The 21,395-nt window shown below is 42.4% G+C and overlaps 1 protein-coding gene across 2 annotated transcripts in view; it reads right to left on the bottom strand.

The window, feature by feature from the left end:
• Positions 1-502: 502 nt before the first annotated feature.
• Positions 503-21,395, bottom strand: part of MKX (mohawk homeobox) — a 105,325-nt gene continuing 84,432 nt past the window's right edge. Inside the window, exon 6 of one of the 2 annotated variants that reach the window (XM_079915251.1) lies at positions 503-541. In XM_079915251.1, coding sequence (XP_079771377.1) covers positions 534-541 — 8 coding nt within the window. In that variant the 3' untranslated portion in view covers positions 503-533. Of the gene's footprint in view, positions 542-4,068; positions 5,637-21,395 lie in introns of those variants that run through there. The other variant, XM_079915259.1, reaches the window with a different exon arrangement.

Raw genomic sequence — 21,395 nt, 5'->3', positions numbered from 1 at the left:
TTCTGCTAATTACTTCAGCATGAAGCCCACTGAGCTCTCTCCCTTAATCATCAGAAGCAGGTCCGTTAGTGAGCACCGCCACTCGGTAACAGCACTTTATTGTGTTTCTTGGACAACTGCAAAAGCTTATCTTTCACTGCAAGGTTTTCTCATTTTTGGAAACTTCGTCCCCATTACAGTCATCATTACTAACTCATCAAGACTGCAGTGCTGGGAAAGGTCCCATGCAAAGAAATTCCTGAAATGGGAATGGACATCCATGTTGGAGTGGTGGTTTTTGCCAAAAAGTTAAACTCGAGCAAATGAATTGATTATCCTAGGCTGCCGGCTTCATTGCCTGAGAAAGCAGCAAACACAAAAATCCGCCAGTGGGTCCACGCTATTTAGCACATTTGTTTTATCTCTGAAGGCCAATAATAATGACAGAAGAAAGCTGAAGGAGCTTTGAGCCCAGGAAGAAAAATTAAGAGTTTTTTAACGTTTACAAAGAAAAACATTATTTCTCTCTAATCTTTCTTGTCTCTCAGTTCCCATTAAGCATCTGCACAGTGTGGGTGGGGGGAGAAGAAAAAAGAGAAAGTGAAAGCAGTCAAATAGCACGTTCTCAAATAAAGAGGATGCATAATTATTTATACGGGTATGAGAGAGCCTTAGTGCGGAGTCTGTAGATGTTTGTATTTGGTTTTTAAATGAAATATGGTAAACCCTATTTACTATTCAGCATTCCAAATTTACAAAACAGATTTTTTTGTTGTTATTGTTGTTAGTGGGAAGAGGAGTGGAAATAAGTTGGGATAGGAGTTTATTCATATTGCATAAAAATTCTTTACTTTGCAAAATGATTCACCGAAATCTTTCTTTAAATAACAGCTCTGCTAGTGCATTTAATTTACCAAGAAAAATCAATTTTAAACAGAATTTTAGAAATAACGTCTGTGTTATGCAGTAAAAATGCAGTAGGCATTTTAAAATAAAAACAGACTGGGGTGAATATGAAAATTAATTTGTATTCTTTGAATAAACTCTTACTAGGCAAGTATCAGGATGATGGCCTAAAAGTGTAAGGGAAGGGTCATTGTGGAAGGAGAAAATTGAAGGATTATGTAGGATTGGGGAAGGGAGTGTGAATATAACTTTAAAAATTGGACATGATATCATCTAAGGAATGAGTTTTAGTAGGAGACCTTGCTTCAGTAAAAGTAAACAAATGGATTTCTAGTTCAAGATGCAGATAACCTCCCCCTGCATTTAAGCATGCAGGTATTGATAATTTTCCCTCCCTTCCAAATTCCCATTGAAATAACCAAATAAATATATAAAAGAGAAATCTGCATCAGTGTTTACGTGGTTTCTGCAAAAGCAAGTATGACAGAAAAGAGCAGTGAATGGAGGGAGAGTTGATCCTAATATTTTTAGACAGCAACTCCTCGGCAGATTAATAAAAGTTACTTGAAAGGTAATATACATAATGTAAAAAATTAGTAATTTGGATCAAAAAGCTTAGATTATTTCAAAAGCAGTTTGGAGCTAGGGCATATGACATAAAAGGCTATTAAGTGTCTTATTTTACATGAGGGAGGGGCAATGAGTAGATGTGATTTCTTTTTTTTTTCTTCTTTTTTTGCGGTACGCGGGCCTCTCACTATTATGGTGTCTCCCGTTGTGGAGCACAGGCTCCAGACGCGCAGGCTCAGAGGCCATGGCTCACGGGCCCAGCCGCTCCGCGGCATGTGGGATCCTCCCGGACCTGGGCACGAACCCACGTCCCCTGCATTGGCAGGCGGACTCTCAACCACTGCGCCACCAGGGAAGCCCAGATGTGATTTCTTTTTGCTTGATGTGACCAAGAATTTTGGCTCAAATATTATTGAAAGGCAACCTCCTATAGAACAAACATAGGAATAGAGAGAGGTAAAAAAAAAAATTATAGTGTAAGTCATGTCAAAGGGAAAAATAAGCCTTTCCATTGGTCCTTTCCACATAGAATGACAATTTGGGGCAAAGGCTGAAACTTAAAATCACAGGCAAATATTTGGGTGCTGGTGAGCATGAGATCCATAAAATGCACGTCCTTTTTCTAGCATGTTAATGAGTTTTGGGATCTACAAATGTGGGTAGGCTTGGCTAGGGGTGGAGAGCTCAAATATCACCTATGCAAAAGTAAATGTCCAGTGTCAGCTTTACATGGTGACGGAACAGTCCCCTGTGGGGGAAGGTGGTTCGTAAGGAATCTATAATGTCAGGATGACCCAAGAAGTTTGGTCATCCCTTCATCACCTCAAGTCTTCAGTAAAAGCTTTGCAGAAGGTTTGGAAGTAATTAAAAGTTCAGTATAAAGTTTGGAGGGGTGGAGAGGTTGATGGGGGGAATAAAGTGAAAGGGAATAGAGAAACATCTGGGCCAGGACAAAGCTGTGGGTATTGCACAGCCAAGGAAAGTGCTCAAGACATGTCGAATGTGGAAGACACAGACAATCAGAAGCAAAATTTGTCATGAAAATGTAAGTGCCTATAAACGTGCCCAAATCGTGGAGAGGATGTTAGATTTCTCATTGAATGTGGTAGCAAGGGTCAATGGTTTTGTACTGTTTTCAAATATCAAGAAGTCGTGTGATATCTGTATACACAGTGTCTACAGTATTACAGTTAAAAAGATAAATCTATCAAAAAGTAAAATGAAAGATAGCCACAAAGCATGAAATAAGATATAAGAAGTCAGAGCAAGTAAAATAGTTATGTGAGTAGTTAAACTTGCTACTAAATGACAAAGACTCAGGACTTGCAGTTTATGGCAGAATAGAGTAGGTCATAGCCACCCAATGTTCTCACTACATTAACTAGAAAAATCCTGAGATTTTCCAAAATTATATATTCAAAGACAAAGGACAGTTGTGGAAGCAGAACTAGATGAATTGGAATTCCAGTTCTGAGGTCATCTGGCAATTACCAGCTATATTTTTTGCTGAACTCATTTTCCAATTTGGTTTTTAAAAAAGAAGCTATGTGTTGTTTACAAGAGACACATTTTAAATAGAAGACTGTTTACAAGAGACTTTATTTGTAAGGACACAGGAAGATGGAAAAATAGGAAGACAAAAGAGAGATTCCATACAAACCCGAACCACAACCAGATTCCATACAAACACTAATGTTTTGTATTTCATACAAAACACTAACGATTCACTAACACTATATGAAGAGATGTAGTTCTATTAATAGCAAACAATGGGATTTGAGGTAAGAAATGTTAATAAGGACAGACGGACATCCATGATAAAAGAGCCAATTCATCAAGAAGGCATAATAATTTAAAGCCTGTATATACCTAATAGTTATAAAAGATATCAAGCAAAAGTTGATAGAACTAAAAGCAGAAATTGATAATCCACAATTATAGTTTGGAGACTTTAATACATCATTCTCAGTAACTGATCATAATTGATAGTAATACATAGAGAAAAAACTAATAAAAACATGGAAGATCTGAACCCAATTGACAAATACTGTATAGAGCATCACACCCAACAACTGCAAAACACATTCTTTTCAAGTTTATGTGGAACATTTACCAAAATAGACCATATGCTGGATCATAGAGTAAGTCAGAAAATTTCAAAGGACTGAGAACATAGAGGAAATGCTCTTTGACCACAGTAGAATTAAACTTGAAATCAATAACAGAAACATAAGTAGAAAACCTCCAACTTCAATAACACATGTATCAAAAAAGAAATCACAGTAATAGTTATGAGACATTCTGATCTCAATAATAATAAAAATTTGGCATATCAAAACTTGTGGAATGCAGTTTCTGACCAAAGAGAAATTTCTAGTTTTAAATGAATATATTAGAAAAAGGAAGGTTGGAAGTCAATGATTGAAGTCTCCATCTTAGGAAATTACAAAATAAAAAGCAAATTAAATCCTAAGTATATGGAAGGAAAAATAAAGCTGAAGCACAAATCAATGACATAGATAGCAAAGATACAATGGAAATGAAATCAACAAACTGACAGTACATACCGCTTAAGAAAACTATTTAGCAATATCTGTTAAAGGTAAACATGGGTATATCCTATGATCCAACAATTCTGCTCTTGGGATACATGCCAAGAGCATTTAGTTTTTATGTCCTCTATAATAGGATGTATATAAGACATGAAATAGACATGTATAAGAATGTTAATAGTAACATTTTTAATAATAGCCATAATGGAAACAACCCAAACTTCCGTTAATGAAAGAGTCGATAAAGAAATTGTAGTATGGGTTTTAAATTGAATACTATATAGCAATGAAAAAGAATGACTTTTGCTACATGTAGCAAGATGATGAATCTCACAGACATATTGTTGAACAAAATAAACGAGAATGAAAAGAGTACACGCCCTGTGATTCCATTTAAATGAAATTAAAAATTAAGCACAACTAATCTATGGTAATAGAAGTGAGAATGATGTTTTCCTTGGGAGTTACTGACAAGGAGGATATGGCAGACACGAGGAGGTACTGCCCAGACCCCCTTCAGGGAAGGATTTTTTGCTCCAGCCGCTGGGAGTGCCATCAGTGAGCAGCCTTCAGCTGTTTATGTAAATCATACCTCAAAAAAATAAAAGAAAGAATAACAGACTCAAAATGAGTTTAAAAATGCAACTATATGCCGTTTTCAAAGGACACATCTCAAAAAAAATGATAGGAAAAGTTTTAAAAATACATAACGGAAACATGGCGTATTGAAAGCACGGGTTCCGCTCTCTCTTGAAATCCCCCTGAAATGACTGTAAAAGAATATTCAAAAGGTTTAAATCCACAAGCACAAGAAGTAAAGGATAGAAGACAATATATATATCAACATTTTGGAAGCAGGAAAATGGTGACTGACTTAACAAAGTAGAGAGAAAGTTGAAATCTAAGCCTATAGGGCAGAGAAACCAACAGGAAGTGAGAGAGTTTCCACACATGGCTCCAGAAAAGCTCAGGAAGACAAGAGTATAGCAAGTGGCTGAGATCAGGAAGACTGGTTAAAAGTCCTTATGTTGAGCAGATAGACTCCTGGATCCTTTCCCTGACCTCACACTGTCACGTCACCGCTTCTCCCCATTTTCAGTAGAAGTCTGAAAGTTTTCTCTTTGGAGACGGTCCATCTGACAGGTTCCAAACTTGGGGATACCCCACACCGCAGAGAAGTGAGAGTGAGGGGTCATGCTGAAAACAGAGGATCAGATGAAAGTTGACGTCCTCAGTGGTGAGACCTTGGCCCCTTTTCCTCCACTTGGGTCTCGGAAAACTAACAGCCAGCCTGAACCGTCTGGCAGAAGGTTAGTTGATTCCTCTCTGAGGAAACTGCCCAGCCCAAATGAAAAGACTGCTCTCACCCTTCCTTGCAAGATCCCTGTGTTCTTGAAGCCCAAGCAACTGGCCTTCAGCAGGACCCAACTGAGTCATCCAGTCAGCAGAGGAGCGCAGGCTATCGGTTCTGAAGATTTTGCACATCACCTGGAGAGCTTTTAACCAATAGCCCAACCTGTCCTCGAGGGTCCACCGACTCTGGGTTCCACTCCATTTGGGGGAAGGTTTAAGACAGTTCAATCTGAATGTTTAACAACGTGTGGAGGGCACGTGACACCTGGATTATATCTATATGCAGAAAACAGCAAAATTTTTAAAGAGAAATATTTTTTAACAAATTGTAATGATGTTAAATACTCCCTATTTTAATACATAAATCCTAATCGTTTTTAACAAAATCAGTCAGATGATCCTAAATTTCACCTGGAATAATAAATATAAAAGATAATACCTTACTTATCATGTAAGCTATTAAAATTAATCATAAATTTACAGGAATTAAAAGAGTGAGGCTCTGCTGCCAGAAAGGACAGTTCAGTATAACAGAGTAGAATTAAATTATGAGACCTCCGCAGATGACAAAAGTGGCATTTTACATCAGTAGAGAAAGAGTAGATTGTCCCATGAATTGTGTTGGTAATCATTAGAAAAAGGAAAGGAAAGTGATTTTATTTCTTTTTCAGCGGTTTATTAATGAAGAGTTGGCGAAAGCTGGGCACGCTGTGTCAAAGTTGGTAACCGTGACTGTTCCCAGCTACCTGAGCAAAGAAAACAAAGAAAATCAAATGAAGCCCCTCTCAGCTCAAATGTTCTGTAGTCACTCTAAACTAAGGTGGTCGCTGCTTTTGTCTGTCTTTTTCAAAGCTCAGTTGAGTAGTGGCGCTTGGTAAGTCAAAATAGAAAGACAAAAGTAAAAATAAACTTGCCTTTCTCCCTTGAAGGAAGAGGAAAGAGACTGGGATGAGGCCGTTCCAGCCTCGAGGGCCTGAGGGACTTTGGAGCTTCTTGACATGCACTGTTTGTTTTCAGTGGGAAATTACTCAAAATGTAATAAGGAAATATTTTGCTGAGTAAATAGATTCGTTTACATCTTGTGGCATGGACGGTTAAGAAGAACCTGGCTTTTTAGCTCACTTGGCTGAAACCCCCAACAAGAGGGATTTCTCTTTTCACTAGTATTTCTGTCTTTCCAAGGGCTCTTCCTCCCCCTTCTTTTGAAATCAGATATTTTAAGATACTTGAAATCCAGGGAGGGAAAAGAGACTTTGTTCTACTGTGACAGGGAAGAAAATTATTAATGTTTTGTGGTCACAGCCTTTCCAGAACCCCTCCTGCCTGTCTTGAGAATCTAGCTTTGTCAGCTCAGAGTGCATGATGTGGAATTGAGGCAATGGGTGAGACAGACACACAACTGGACGAGCCAGGACGCGGGGTGTACGTTGGAAAGGACGAGATTATTCATGAGAAAGAAAACTGGAGCTGGAAGGGAGGGTGGACAGAGAGAGGAGGGAGAGGAGCAGTGCTGGGGGCCGAGGCGAGGCTACCGGAGGCTTCTGGGCGACGGCCGCCTCTGGGGTGAGTGCTGAGAGTAGGGGCACAGAGGAGACGCCCCACGACTGGCTGTGCATTAGAAGTGCAGTTCTCTCTACGTCTTGGCAATTCCTCCCTAAGTAAATTTGGAACTGATTTCATTTATATTTTTCAGCAGAGTGTGGTTCTTTGAATCAGAATGTATGTGCTGAAGCCAAGCCAAGTGGGTTTCAGTTCTGTCTGGGTTACGCCACAAAGCCAGAAGTTGGATCACTCCTGGCCCTTTGCTCTCACTTCTCTCTGGCCCTTGCCCCATCTTTTCGCCTCACATAAGGGTTCTCCTGTTTCTTGCTCACGGGCCTTCTCTCTGCTGCAGGCTGCCCATCACTGATTCCTCTAATCCCAATACAGGTAAAAATATATTCAAAAATAGGAATCTTGAATACAACCAATAGCACCTCATCTTTGCCCTCACTTGCAGCCTCTGAAGAAAGTTTGAGTTTGGAAATGATTATTCCTTTCAAAATGACTGCTGAATGGTCCCTACCACCTGGCCGGCATGATATTACTTTGAATCACAAAACCCAGGCTACAGTGGAAATGTTCCATGCTGGGTCCAAACACACAAGCACCCACTTAAGGGCAGTTGCCATGTATTACATTTATGCAACAAATAGTTACTGAGCACCAGGTGCCAGGCACTGTTCAAGTGCTAAGGATATAGCGCTACAGAGAGATAAAGCCAAACAGAGCCCCAAATCCTGCTTTCATGTTGCTTACAATCTAGTGGATGCACACTAGATAGTGAGCTAGTGGTGAATGCTGAGACTTAGAACTGAAGCAGGGATGGGGCTCGGAAACGCCAGGATGGATGGAGGTGGTTGACATTTTAGACGGGGCGGCCAGGGAGCTCTCACTGAGGAGATACTTGAGACACTTGAGTAAAGACCTGGAGGACGTGAGAAGGGAGAATTTCAATAGAGGGGACCACGAGGGGTGGCCGTGAGGCAAGAAGGTGACTGCCAGAGTGGCTGGGGTGCCGAGTGAGGGGAGGGCAGCACGAGGTGCCTCGGAGAGGCTGCGGGGCTCATGTAGCTTATGATGAAGACTCGAGCTTTTTCCTCATGTGAGATGGGAAGCCACGGGAGGAATCTGTGAAGAGAGGGGACACGACGTGACTTAAACTTTAACAGGATCATTTTGGTTCCATTTTGAGAACAGACAAGGGAAGAAGCAAGGAGACCAGCTATGAAGCTTCTGTAGATGAGACAGGGTGGAGGTTTGCACCAGGGTGCAAACCCAGGGTGCAAACCCTGGTAGCAGTGGAGGTGAGAGAAACTTGATGCTGCTTTACTTCCAAGGAAAAGCTGACGTGTTGAGGTAACTTCCTTCCATTCCTAGTATGCTGAGTGTTTCTGTCATTAAAGGGTTGCACTTTTCCAATTTTTTTCTGCATGAATGGAGATAATCATGTGGATTTTTTCCCTCCATTCTGTTAATGTGTTGTATCACACTGATTAATTTATGTTTTTTAAAAAAATTTTTATTAGAGTTGCTTTACAATGTTGTGTTAGTGTCTGCTGTACAGCAAAGTGAATCAGCTCTAGGTATACATATATCCCCTCTTTTTTAGATTTCCTTCCCATTTATGTCCCCACAGAGCACTGAGTAGAGTTCCCTGTGCTATACAGTAGGTTCCCACTAGCTCTCTGCTTTCATACATAGTAGTGTATATATGTCAATCCCAATCTCCCAATTCACCCCATGCCTCCTTACCCCTTGGTAACCATAAGTTTGTTTTCTATTAATACATCTGTGACTCTATTTCTGCTTTGCAAATAAGTTCATCTGTACCATTTTTTCTAGATTCCACATATAAGAGATATTATATGATGTTTGTCTTTCTCTTTCTGACTTACTTCACTCTGTATGATAATCTCTAGGTCCACCCATGTCACTGCAAATGACATTATTTCATTCCTTTTTATGGTTGAGTAATATTCCATTTGTATATATGTACCACATCTTCTTTACCCATTCCTCTGTTGATGGACATTTAGGTTGCTTCCATGTCTTGGCTATTGTAAATAGTGCTGCAGTGAACACTGGGGTGCATGCATCCTTTCGAATTATGGTCTTCTCCAGATATATGCCCCAGAGTGGGATTGCTGGGTCATATGGTAGCTCTGTTTTTAGTTTTTTTAGGAACCTCCATACTGTTTTCCATTGCGGCTGCACCAATTTAGATTCCCATCAACCATGTAGGAGGGTTCCCTTTTCTCCAAACCCGCTCCAGCATTTACTGTTTGTAGAATTTTTGATGATGGCCATTCTGAGCAGTGTGATATTTTTGTATGTTTAAGTACCCTTATGTCTCAGGAATAAATCCCACTTAGTCATGGTGTATAATTTTTTAAATATGTTGTTGGATTTGGTTTGCTAGTATATTTTTGAAGATTGTTGCATTAGTACTCATCAGGGATATAGGTCTGCAGTTTTTTGTTTTGTTTTGTTTTGTCTGTAGTGTCTTTGTCTGTGTTTGGTATCAGAGTAATGCTGGCCTCATAGAATGAGTTAGGAAGTGTTTCTGCCTCTTCAGTGTTTGGGAAGCATTTGAGAAGGATTGTTGTTCTTTCTTTCTTTTTTTTTAAATAATGTTTGGTATAATTCATTAGTGAAGCATCTGGTTCAGGGCTTTTCTATGTTGGGAAGTTTTGATTACTGATTCTGTTTCCATACTTACACGTTATAGGTCTATGCAGATATTCTATTTGTCCTGAATTAGTCTTGTTAGGTTCTGTGTTTGTAAGAATTTGTCCATTTCATCTAGGTTATCCAATTTGTTGGCATACAATTGTTCATAGTACTTTCTTATAATTCTTTTTATTTCTGTAGAATCAGTAGTATTATCCTCACTTTAATTTCTGATTTTAGTATTTTTAGCCTAATCTCTTTGTGTAATTAGTCCTCTAGTTAAAGTTATATCAATTTTGTTGATCTTTTCAATGAAAAAGACATTTGGTTTTGTTAATTTTTTCTATTTTTTTCTAGTCTCTATTTTATCTCTGTTCTAACCTTGATTATTTCCTTCCTTCCATTGGCTTTGGGTTTAGTTTGTTCTTTTCTAGTTGCTTAAGGTATAAAATCGGGTTGTTGATTTGGAATCTTCTTTTTAAATGTAAGTTTTTACAGCTATATATTTCCTTCTTAGCCCTGCTTTTGCTATATCCAGTAAGTTTTGATATGTTGTGATTTTGTTTTCATTCATCTCTAAATATTTTCTAATTTCCCTGGTTATTTCATCTTTGGCTCATTAGTTATTTAAGAGTGTGTTATTTAATTTCCACATATTTGTGAATTTTCCACTTTTCCTTTTGTTAGTGATTTCTAATTTCATCTAATTATGGCTGGAGAAGAAACTTTGTATAATATTTATCTTTTTAAATCTATGAGGATGCCTTGCATGTGACAAGTCACTTCTCTCTTGAATCTTCAAGATTATCTCTTCCTCTTTTCACAGTTTGATTATAATGTGTCTCTCTGGGGGGTCTCTTTTAAGTTTATCATACCTGCAATTCATCCAGCTTCGAGCTTCTTGGGTTTGTAGATTCATATCTTGCATCATATTCAGGAAGTTTTTGGCCACTACTTCTTCAAATAATCTCTCTGCCCCTCTCTCTCTCTTCTCCTTGTGAGACTCCCACAGTGCATGTGTCAGTCTGCTTGATACATCCTGCAGGTCCCTTGGGCTCTGTTCACTTTTCTTCAGTCTCTTTTCTTTGTGTTTCTCAGACTTGATATTTTGAGGTTTTTTTCTTTAAATTCACTTATCTTTCTACTGCCTGTTCAAATCCGCTTTTGAATCTCTCTAGTGAATTTTTCATTTCAGTTATTGCAATTTTAAGCTCCAAAATCCTTCTTGTTTTGTTTTTTGTTTTCTATGTCTTTGATATTTACATTTTGTTCATACATCAGTTTCTTGAATTTGTCTATATCTTAGTTTATAGCTCTTTGAGAATCTTTAAGACAGTGTTTTAAAGTCTTCTTCTGGTAAGTTGGCCATCTGATCTTCCTCATAGGCATTTTCTTTTTTTTTTTTCCCCTTGAATGGGCCATATTTTCCTGTTTCCTTGAGTGTATTATAATTTTTTATTTAAAACTGAACATTTGAATTTTATAATGTGGTAACTCTGGAAATAAGATTCTCCTCCTTGCCCAGGGTTTGCTTAAAAACATTCTCATAGGGTATCTCTGCCTGGGAATAGCCTGAGGCATAAACTTAAGACCTCCTCAGATTTTTTTCTGAGCCTGTGTCTTTCCCTTGGGCATGTGTAGTGACTTTATAAATTGCCCCACACATGTGGTTGCTTTTAAATGTCCTAATCCTTAAATGTCAGGCTCCCAAAAGGGAAAAAGGAGAAAATGAAGGGGAGAGAAATAGGCTCTGTTTCTTTAAATCCATTGGAAGACACTGCTGTCAATGGATGTGTCTTGCAATGGTGGTCGCCCACTTCTGGGTCTGCAACTTTATGATCAGAAACAGCAATCAGAGATCAGAACACAGGCCCCCAATATCTGAGGGACAAGGTCCTTCTTGGCTACTCTGGTTCCCAGGAGCTACTTCCGGAATGTTGGCATGGCTGCCTGCTATGGGGCTGGGGGCTGGGACCTTGGTAGCCATCACCCTACTGAGAGCTGACATTGACTGAAATTAACCTCAGTTTACAGGCCAAGCCTCCCCTGGAAGCTGAAAGCTTTTGAATGGACTCAAGAGTTCCAAAATAGTTACATCAGACAGATTCGGAGAGGACAATTGTCGTGGGGTGGAGAAGTGGATTTCTGGAGATTCCTACTCTACCATCCTCCCTGACGTCAGTCCTCCACTCTCTGTTTTTATACTATTTCTAGCAATAGTGTCAATAAAATCAGGCTACGAATAATGCTTGATTACTGTCTGATTCAGCAAAGAAATCACTCACATCATGAAAGTCAGTTGATAATTTTGTTTATCTTGATTAAGAAAAAAGTGAAGCAACATAGAAGTATGCCAGATCTTTACTTGTTTGGTAAAGATGTGAGAGATTTATTTGTTGAATTGGACAATAGTTTTTGAATACTGGGAGAATATCTTTCCCAATTTTTGTGCTATTCATAACATAACACTAAAAGACACAACACTCTTGATTTTAACATTTAAATATCTGCATTCTTAACATTGCCTTCTCGTTTTCTTAAATCTAGACCAGATCAGAAAACTATTTCTGTAAAGAACGACACAGTAAAGGTAAAAATATAAAAAAAGAAAAGTAAAGTGAAATTGGCTCTACAGGCCATACTATCTCTATTGCAACGACTCAACTTTGCTGTTATAAGCACAAATTAGCAATAGACAACACATAAACATGACCAAGTTCCACAGAAACTTTATGGATGCTAAATTTTGAACTTTATATAATTTTCACACCATGAAATACTCCCCTCAGTGAAATGCTGACTGCTCTTTCAATTGCACACACGCCCCAGCCCCTCACTTTCTTCCGTACCCCTCGACGCAGGTCTTCATACAACCCAGCACAAGCTGACATTCTCTTGTTCATGTGTAGTTTCTTGCTAACTCTCTTTCTCTCCATATCAGAATGTGACCTTCATGAGAACAGACACACCTTACAGTTAACTTATCACCAGCACCCATAACAGTGCCTGGCATCTAGTAAGTGCTCATAATTAATTTTTTAAAGGAAGAATGGCATTTCAATAGTAAATGCATATTCACCTTACCATTATTTTCATTCTAGTACATGTTTTAATGAAACAGAGCCAAAGAATATTACAAATGACGTGGAGAATTCTCACTCCATCTTGCTCCTAAAAAAGCTGCAAAGGGCCGTGCCCTGGGAGCCTGCCTCTGTCTGCAGGAGGTCCCATAGCTCCTCATGGAACGAAAGCAGTGTTTCAGCCAGGGCAGCTGCATAAGGCAATGCTCTGTTGGAAGTTGGTTACAAACATTTGGGAGAAATGTTTTCCCTCGTGTTCACAGCTTCATGGAAGGTTGTTATTTTAAATGTGCTGTGCGAGGCCAGTCATGTTCCTCGAAAGGGTCCTCCCTGAAACGGTTCGAAATGAGTTTCAGGCTGTCCGGGGACTTTTTTGATAGAGACCAAATTTTGCAGTTCCTGACTTGGCCATGTTTGCTCAGAGAGACAGACTCGTGTGTCCTACTTGGTCATTGGGAGCCAGAGCTTCCTGAGAACCAGCCAGTTCCACGAGGGACTTCTGTGCGTGTGGGCCGATGCTTCGGCTGCCCTTTCAGTGTGTTTCAAATCGATCTGAGTCTAGGTGGATCTGTTGACCTGTAGAACTTTGAACAGGTCACCACAAGGCATGCTCTCATGAAAACTGTCACTGTCATGATCTGGAATCATTTCCAAGCAGAGACAGACCATCTTCAGTATTATCTGCCCCTTGCATCACACATTGCGGTCTATAGAGTAATGAAATATTGTTAGTTGGAACTTCAAAATTATCTAGATCCACAAGCATTCTTACAATTTGTATGTAATGTCTGCACTCCAGAAACATATAGCTTAAGCAGATTTTCCACAAGCGCCTCAAACTCATTAAGTTAAAAAAAAGGGGGGGCGGGGGAGGGGGGGGAGTAATCAGACCTTCCCTCGTAATCCCACTGGCCTGGTTTGCATTCACTGTTCACTAGCTCCGTCCGCCTTTAATTCTTCCTGTCACCCAAGCCACAAAGCCCTCAGGATCGCCCTCTCGGCTTCTCTCCCTGACACCACACCCAGTCAACCACAGGGTGCTGCAGTTTCTCCTGAACCATCCATTTCTCTCCATCCCCTCTTGCCCCGCCCAGCATAGGATGCCTTGACCTTCCAACTGGTCTCGGGTCTCTAAACTACTGTATTTCCTGTAGCCCGAGGTGTCGTGCTCCACCACTCCTGTGAGGCTGGCCTGCGCCCACTGGAGGCCCGTTTCCCTCGCGCACCGTCTGAACGCCCTGGTGCCACAGCTCTCAGGCCTCTCGGAACACCCGCGTTGCTGCTCCTCCGCCGCCATGCAGACCCGAGGATGCCCCTGGTTCTCTCCGGATCTCAGGCCTCCCACCTTACAGGCCGGCCGTCCCCTGGGCCTCCGTGTCCAGCAGCAGCCTGGCCACGCCGCCCGCCTCTATCTTCCTTACGCGCCCATCTTCCTAGCGGGGCGGGAACCGTGTCCGCCGAGCCGCCCGGCGTCCCCGGTGGCGGCGGCCTCGCAGGAAGCCAGCGGAGAGGCTCTCAAAGTCCACGACTGTCCTCTGGGCCCCCGGGCAAGGGGCGCTGGTCACACGCAGAAGGGGCCCCCCGTCCCGAGTCCTCTGGCCCCGGCCCTGGGCAGGATGGCACACAGCTGCCAGCCCCTCGCCGTCCACCAAAGAGGAGAACGGAAACCAGGGCGGCCAAGAACGGGCAGGCGGCGCTCGCAGACCCGCGCCGCCGCCAGCTCCGCCTCCGGCGCTGCTGGGTCTCGGCAGGTGCCGCGGAGAGGCCGGAGGGTGGGAGCGGGGGAAGCACCGCAGGCCCGGAGGGCCCCCCGCACGCTGGACGCCGCTCCCGCCCTCACCCCACTTCCCCCGGCGTCGCCCCGCCCCCCGGAGTCCGGCGGCCGAGGCCCCAGCTTCCCCGGACGGCCGGGCTCCGGCCTCCACCCGCCCCGCCGCTCCCGCCTCTCCGTCCCGGTGCCCTCGCAGCCTCCCTGTGTGACCGCTCACCTCCTCCGTCACCTCCGGGCCGAGGCTCCGTCGGTAGCTTCCCTGTCCGAAACGTCCAGAATGCTTATGTTCTCTGACTGAACTCGGATTTATACGGGCCTAGGAAGAAACTCTCTGATAATAAAAACACAGCAGTCCAAAGGCAGAGGGAACTTAACTTTATGAAAGCTTTATTGCAGAAAAAGGAAGTCAAGACTCCCAATAAAATTTAAGAAAATGTGGACCCTGTGAAATAGGACTGAAATCGGTCCTCAAGCTAAGATTTCCTGAAAAAGCTAAACGGGGTAAGGAAGAATGCTATGAAATACAAGGTTAAATGAAAGATCCGAATTCCTCTCCCGGAATGATATCAAGTTGGTAATATGGAAGACAAGCTTAAAATATTTCTCAAAACGAAGAGAAAAGAAGGAAAAAATATTCTGAGAAAGTAGTTTTAGAGGCCATCTTTGTAAACTTAGTGAAAAGTTTTATATTTTGGTAAATGCAAGATGCAAAATTTATTATAAAAGGGAGGGACCTTGGTTAAATTTTTTTTTTTTGAAGTTGGATTCTAAGCAAAATGTGAAAGTGTGTCATAGTTTGTGCCAGGAATTCTAAAAACCAATTGTGAATCAGATTCACCTGAGAACAGTTAAACAAACAAACACAAATTCATGAATCCTGTTCTCAGAGATTTTATTGAGTAGGTCTGGGACAGGGCCTGAGAATCTGTATTTTTTTTTTTTTTAAAAAAATGATCTCAGTTCACTTTTGACATAGCTGGTCAGGACCAGAGTTTTAAAACTACTGGTTTCCAGGAAAAGTTGCAGTACTCCACCACCTAGTGGCAACATACCCTAATTGCAGATTCTGTGGGGCAGAGTTTACTCTGTTGAGCAAAAATTAGTAACTGGCTGGAAGTATCTGGAGAAGGAAGAAGAAGGAGCTCATTAAGTGAATTGGACAGGAGAAGGCAAAAGAAACACTAACTTCCATAATGAGTCAGGTTACTGTCAGAAGGGGACTCTCATTTTGGGGAGAAACCCCAAGTCTGCCCCTGCCATAGACCTTCCTCTGTAGGGTCATGCAGCCTCAGGGACTCACGGAATCCTTAAGATATTCAGACCTAAGCGTTGGCAAAGAGATTTTTTCCTTGACTCCCTGAGAAAAATTCTCTAATCACGGTTGGGGGTAACCAAAGGGAATAAATGTAGAAAATACTGAAAGCAGTGGCAGTCTGTTCGCTTTGCAAAGCAGAGCTTGCGACCCAAAGGTCACAGCCACACGTGGGACCAGAGCATCTCATCCAGCCTTGTTTTGAGACTTCCTTTTCTAGGTGTCAGCCTGAAAATGCTATGTTTAGCAACTACCATTTAGGAGCGGTCCCCTAGATATTAGACCCTGTGATACCAGACCAAGAAAAGCTGAACCCTCTTCTACACCTAACTGGGTCCGCGCTCTTAGTCCCAGTTTCCTTTCTGAGGCTCAAGCTTCTTTCCCAAAGAAGTTGGCCCAGGAATCGCTCCATCTTTCCAGTGAGACTCCACCTAGCAACGGGGGTGCAATCTAAGCCCTGTAGATTCAACAGGAAACCATATTAAAACACAACACGAGCCTGTCATGTTCATTCTACAAGATCTCCAGATACAGTAAGGCAGAGTTTCCAGAAAGAAGCTTTCACACTTGAGCTGCTGGGGTTTTGCATAGTGTGTGTGTTACGTTTGCTTTTACCACCAGAGCACTGACTTCAACTCCGAGACAAACATGCCAAGGAAAAAGGAGGAAAAGGAGGATGGGCAGACAATTAAAGAAAAGTGAGAACGCGAAAGAGAAGAGTGGCGTCCAGTTAGAGAAACAGCCTGCTGTGTAGGCTCCTTGGGGGCACGACAATGGCAGAAAAGCAAGTGGAATGTAATCCCAGGCTCTTCAGTGCTGTTGCGCTCTGAACTGAGAGGGCAGTGCAGGAAGCCGTCAGCTCCGCTCTGGTTTAATGTGATCAGGAGCCTTCCCTCTGGGGTGAGATGCTAAAATCCACTGGCTCCTCTCTGAAAGGTCTTAATGAGCCAGCTCGAAGCTGAGGCTGTTTCTCCGTTGGCCAACGGCAAAAGTCTGGAAAATTCCAGACACTGGATAAACACACCCTTCCAGTGTATTTGGCTTTGGGGTGCGTGATATATGACGGTGGAGCTTTCAGCAGCAGGTCTCCTTCCTAACGGTGTTTTTCTTAGGCTGACACACAGCCCCCTTGATGCTCCTGTACGTTTGCGGCTCCGGCGGCCACACTGCCTCAGAAGCTCGGCCGCTTCTTGCCACCTTCACCTGCTCATGCGAAAGTTCCTCTGAGGACTCTTAACAAATGTAAGCAGATGTATGCAATAAAACTCTACTTCCTGTGTTCCCTGGGACTATTGGTCATCACTAAGTAAAAGAACTTTAATATTTAATAAATATTTTGGCATATTATTTCTCTCCTGCTGTGGTTATGTGACAAATTCTGTTTTTTGAGAAATCTGAAAATCAACTTTATAAGAACCAGCGTTGGTTCTAACTGAGAATTGCTGGGCTAGACACTCCAGTTACCCAAAAGCAAATTCACTAAGCATCAGTTCACTCGGTGACTACTTTCTTGAATTACTGAGGATTTCCCCCTGATTTCGGTTGTGCCTGGGCTTCTGCGCAGGTCTCCCACCCTACCTACCTCTCTGTCCTTGTCACTGCGGCTTTGAGATGGCTTCCTGTCTTTCCTCCTCCGGCAGAGTTGACCCCTGGCCTGGGCTTCTGCAGGAGCATCTGCCGCTGCCTCTATCGTGGTTTGGAAAGAGGAGAGGTCCTTCTTCTCTGAGCACTGTTTGTCTTGGCTGACCCGTGCCCCGCAGCTGCTCCTGAGGCCCTGCCCTTCCACGGGCCTGGACCTGCCCCTGCTTCTGGCAGTGAAACCGCAGCAAACTAGCGCCCCTGGCTTGAAGGATTTAGGGCTGGGGCACAAGTCAAACTGGTCACCAGCCCACTCGGTGATTTGGAACACCGGCTCCAGTGATTTGGCCTGGTCCCCAGGGGGCCGGCAGGGCCGAGGCTGTGGCTCTTCGTGGCCACACTCAGGAGGTGGCTGCTCTGGGTGCCTTTCCATCTCTCGCGCCGCTCACGTGGCTCAGAGGGACAGGAGCCGTGATGGCCTCTGCCCAAAGGTCCTCGCTCCGGTACAGAATTGGGTGAGTGCGTTTTGTCAGATCTTGGCTGGCCTTGGTTGGAATTGTCACACCCGCCTTCCCACGCGGAGGACTCCAGCAGGGAGGGTCACTCAGCCTCAGAAGTGAGCAGAGAGTCTTCAGAGAGGGGGAGGGTGGGAGAGAGGAGTCAGGTGGGGCCTCTCCGGGAGGGAGAGCCAGGACGGGAGAAAGGGCGGAGGGCGATGGAGAGAGAGCCACCAAGGCAGAGGCCCCGGGGCTTCAGCTCTGAGTGAAGAGAAGGGCAGAACCCTCCCGGTCCCCACAGAGGGTGAGTGTGGCGGAGGTGGAAGTCCTGAAATGACGTCCTCACGTCTCATTTTAAAGAAGTGTATGTCTTTCTAAAATGTCATGTAAACCATTTTAAAATGCACAGTTGACATTAATTGCGTTCACAATGTTGTACAACCATTACCACCCCAAAAGGCAACTCCATAACCATTAAGCAGTAAATCCCCATTGCCCTTCCCCCAGCCCCTGGTTAACCTATCATGTGCTTTCTGTCCCCATGAATTCACTTATTCCAGGTCCCTTAAGGGCAAGCAAACAATATTTGTCCATCAGTGTTTGGCTTACGTTACTCAGTGTCTTCAAAGTTCATCCGTGTTGTAGCATGTGTCAGAATTTCACTCCTTTTTACGGCTAAATAATGTTCAATGTCTCTTTTTTAACCATTGAATTTTTCCCACTTTGGATACCTTTGCAAAAAACACAGGGTCCTCGATGAGACGTGTGAAGCCACACGTGTCATCAAAGCCTTTGCCTTAAGAAAAGACACGGGGGCTGGTGGAGAAACAGCTGCTTGGAGCTCAGGCTGGGGAAGAAAAGAGTTGCTGGCTTAGGGAACCCACAGAGGTCTCCGTCAAGAACTGACCACATTTGACCTTTTCCAGTTGGGCAAACTTGCAAGAGTGACCCAGTAAGGAGTTAATAATATGGAGAAGAGATGATTCAGTATCCATTTTAATCTTTGCCTACACCTTAAAGTAAAGAAATGTTCCTAATTTGTGGTTATTTGCAGCACAGTAAATCAAGCAAATGCCATGAGGTGCCAATAAAAATTTTTAAAAATCAGCCTTAAATAGCTAAACTCTCAACAGCAGCTCATAAAGTGACACTTGGCAGTTGTTAGGTAGTTATGGTTAAATTGACAGTCCTTTGGGGAGTTAAGATATCCAAAAGCAGAGGTAGTTAAGACTATAGTGATAAATGGTTGGGCTTGTTGGTTAAAGAGATTTTACAGCACACATTTAAGCTTAACTGCCTGTGAGAAAGTGAACAGGAAGTAGAGGTTATCACTTCTTCATAGCCACTCCGTTCATATTGACCTCAGGGGGTCTTGTGACACACTAGGCAAGGCAAGACCGAGGCTGTTTAAAGGAAGAAATCATTTGCAGGTAGCATGATACTGTCAGGCAGAAAGCGGAGAGTGGGGTGTGGGTAGTGTTGGAGAGTGCTACAAATCTAGCGAAGGTACAAAAAAACTTTACCAAAAAAGTAAAACTGAAATATCAGAACAGGAATTTTTAAGACTACAATAAAGAAAAATAATGAGAATGCAATTTCCCCTGAGGCTTCTGGTAGAAGACGACAGTACAAAGTTATGTTTATTTGACTCCTCTGCCAGGGCGCCCACAAGTACCAACAAGAAGAGCAGAGGGCAAAGTTTCACCTTTGATGAAACGTGGCTTGGACCCAGCCACGGAAGATGAAGACTACGTGTTGTGTGCAGTGACACTTGGACCACACTGAGGGGTAATGTAAGAGTTGATGCATGCCTCTCTACGTCTCAAGCGGGCTGTGGGTTGCTCTAAAAGTAAGTGAAACAAAATGCTAAAATAGCCAATGAATAATCCCTTACTTAGGAAGACAAGGGCTTGAGTCTTAAGCAGGCCACAGGAAAAGGGGTAAATCCCAAGGGGCATTTAGTTTCCTAACTACAAGACTTACTTTCTCCTCTCAAGAAATGGACTAGAAGTGAGACAGGCCTGTAAAAAGAGAGAAAACAATGAGCCAGTTTGCAATTGCTGACCTGGGTCATTTGAACAAAGAAGTAATCTGTGAGTAATATTTCACTATGAGCGTCTTCAATTCCTGCCCCTCCCGGGTAGAGGAGTTATGCCCTCTCTACAGACATGGAGCAGATTCGGTAAAAACAGGAGGAGGGTGTTGCTCTGAACACATACGTGGACTGCAGCTGCCAGGGACCCTGTGTCTGCCCCGTCCCAACAGCTCTTCCTGAACAACGAGTAAATCAAAGCAGAGAACTCAGGAAGGGGGAAGTAGTGTACGAAAGGGCTCATAGTCAGCACTAGACCCATTTCAGTAACCGGCAAAGAGTAGTAGTAAGTATAAAAGACAAAAAGTGGGACCTGAATGTTATTCCCCAAAAGGAAAAAAGCAAACATAACGAGCAAAAAGCAAATGAAGAACCTGCATGAAAATAATTTTCCAGGAAAAGTAGAACATGTGTGACAAATATTACTTTACATACTCAAAGGAGCTAAAAAGGAAATACGTCCTGAAAAGTAAGTTCAAGAAGATATAAATGAACACGCAGCAGCACTGCTCCCAGGTTAACGACAGCTCAATAAAGCACTGCTTTTATTTTTTGCAGTCTTCATTTGAGAAAGGTGAGAAATACTGTTTTAAATAAATGAGATCCATACCAGTGAAAAAAAGATATGAATGATATAACTGTCACAGAGGAGAGAATAATAAGGACATGAATAGTGAGTCTCTGAGAGCAGGAAAGAAAATAGAAGATAATTTAAAAAAAAAAACAATACAGAGATGTGAAGACAACCAAAGGATAATCTGACACTGCTAAAAATAGGTATGAAAGATGGACACAGGGGATTTAACTATAATTCTGCTATACTCTGTTAGTATACATTACTGATACTCAACACCTAGGAAAGTACCTGGAATAGCATGGTACATATATTTGAATAAATGTATGAGGCAAAATGGTAATTTTGAAGACGATAACAGAAAAAGGTAACTTAAGAAATAATTCAGGGGGATTCCCTGGCTGTCCAGTGGTTAGGATTCTGCGCTTTCACAGCTGAGGGCCCGGGTTCAATCCCTGGTTGGAGAACTAAGATGCCACAAGCCAAGCTGTGTTGCCATAAATAAATTAATTCATTAATAAAAATAAAGACAACTATGGGGAGTATACGGAATCTTTTTTCCCTATTTTTAAAAAAGTAAAAAAAGAAATAATTCAGATTTAAGATTTTTTTCCTGAAATAAGTTTGATTTCAGTTTGGAGATTTAAAAGACAGAGAATGCTCTAGAATACTTCAGATATTGAATACATTCTCATTAAGTCACTCAACTTTAGGTGTGAACAAAGACGTGTACGGGCATTCAGGCCAAAAAAAAAAAAAAACCTACAAGTAATGTATCAGGGGAAATGAGTCTGGGATCAGAGTTCCTTACGATAATATCCAATTTGTCACTTAGTAGTGGAGAAATAACAAGATTTCCAAGGGCAAGAGTAAGACTCCAGACTTGTATTCTTATCTAGGTTATCATGAATGTGTAAGG

This window comes from Stenella coeruleoalba (genome assembly GCF_951394435.1).
Source record: "Stenella coeruleoalba genome assembly, chromosome: 2".
NCBI classification, from domain to species: domain Eukaryota; kingdom Metazoa; phylum Chordata; class Mammalia; order Artiodactyla; family Delphinidae; genus Stenella; species Stenella coeruleoalba.
Note: the sequence above shows the minus strand (reverse complement) of the source record. Positions and strands in the feature narration are given on the sequence as shown.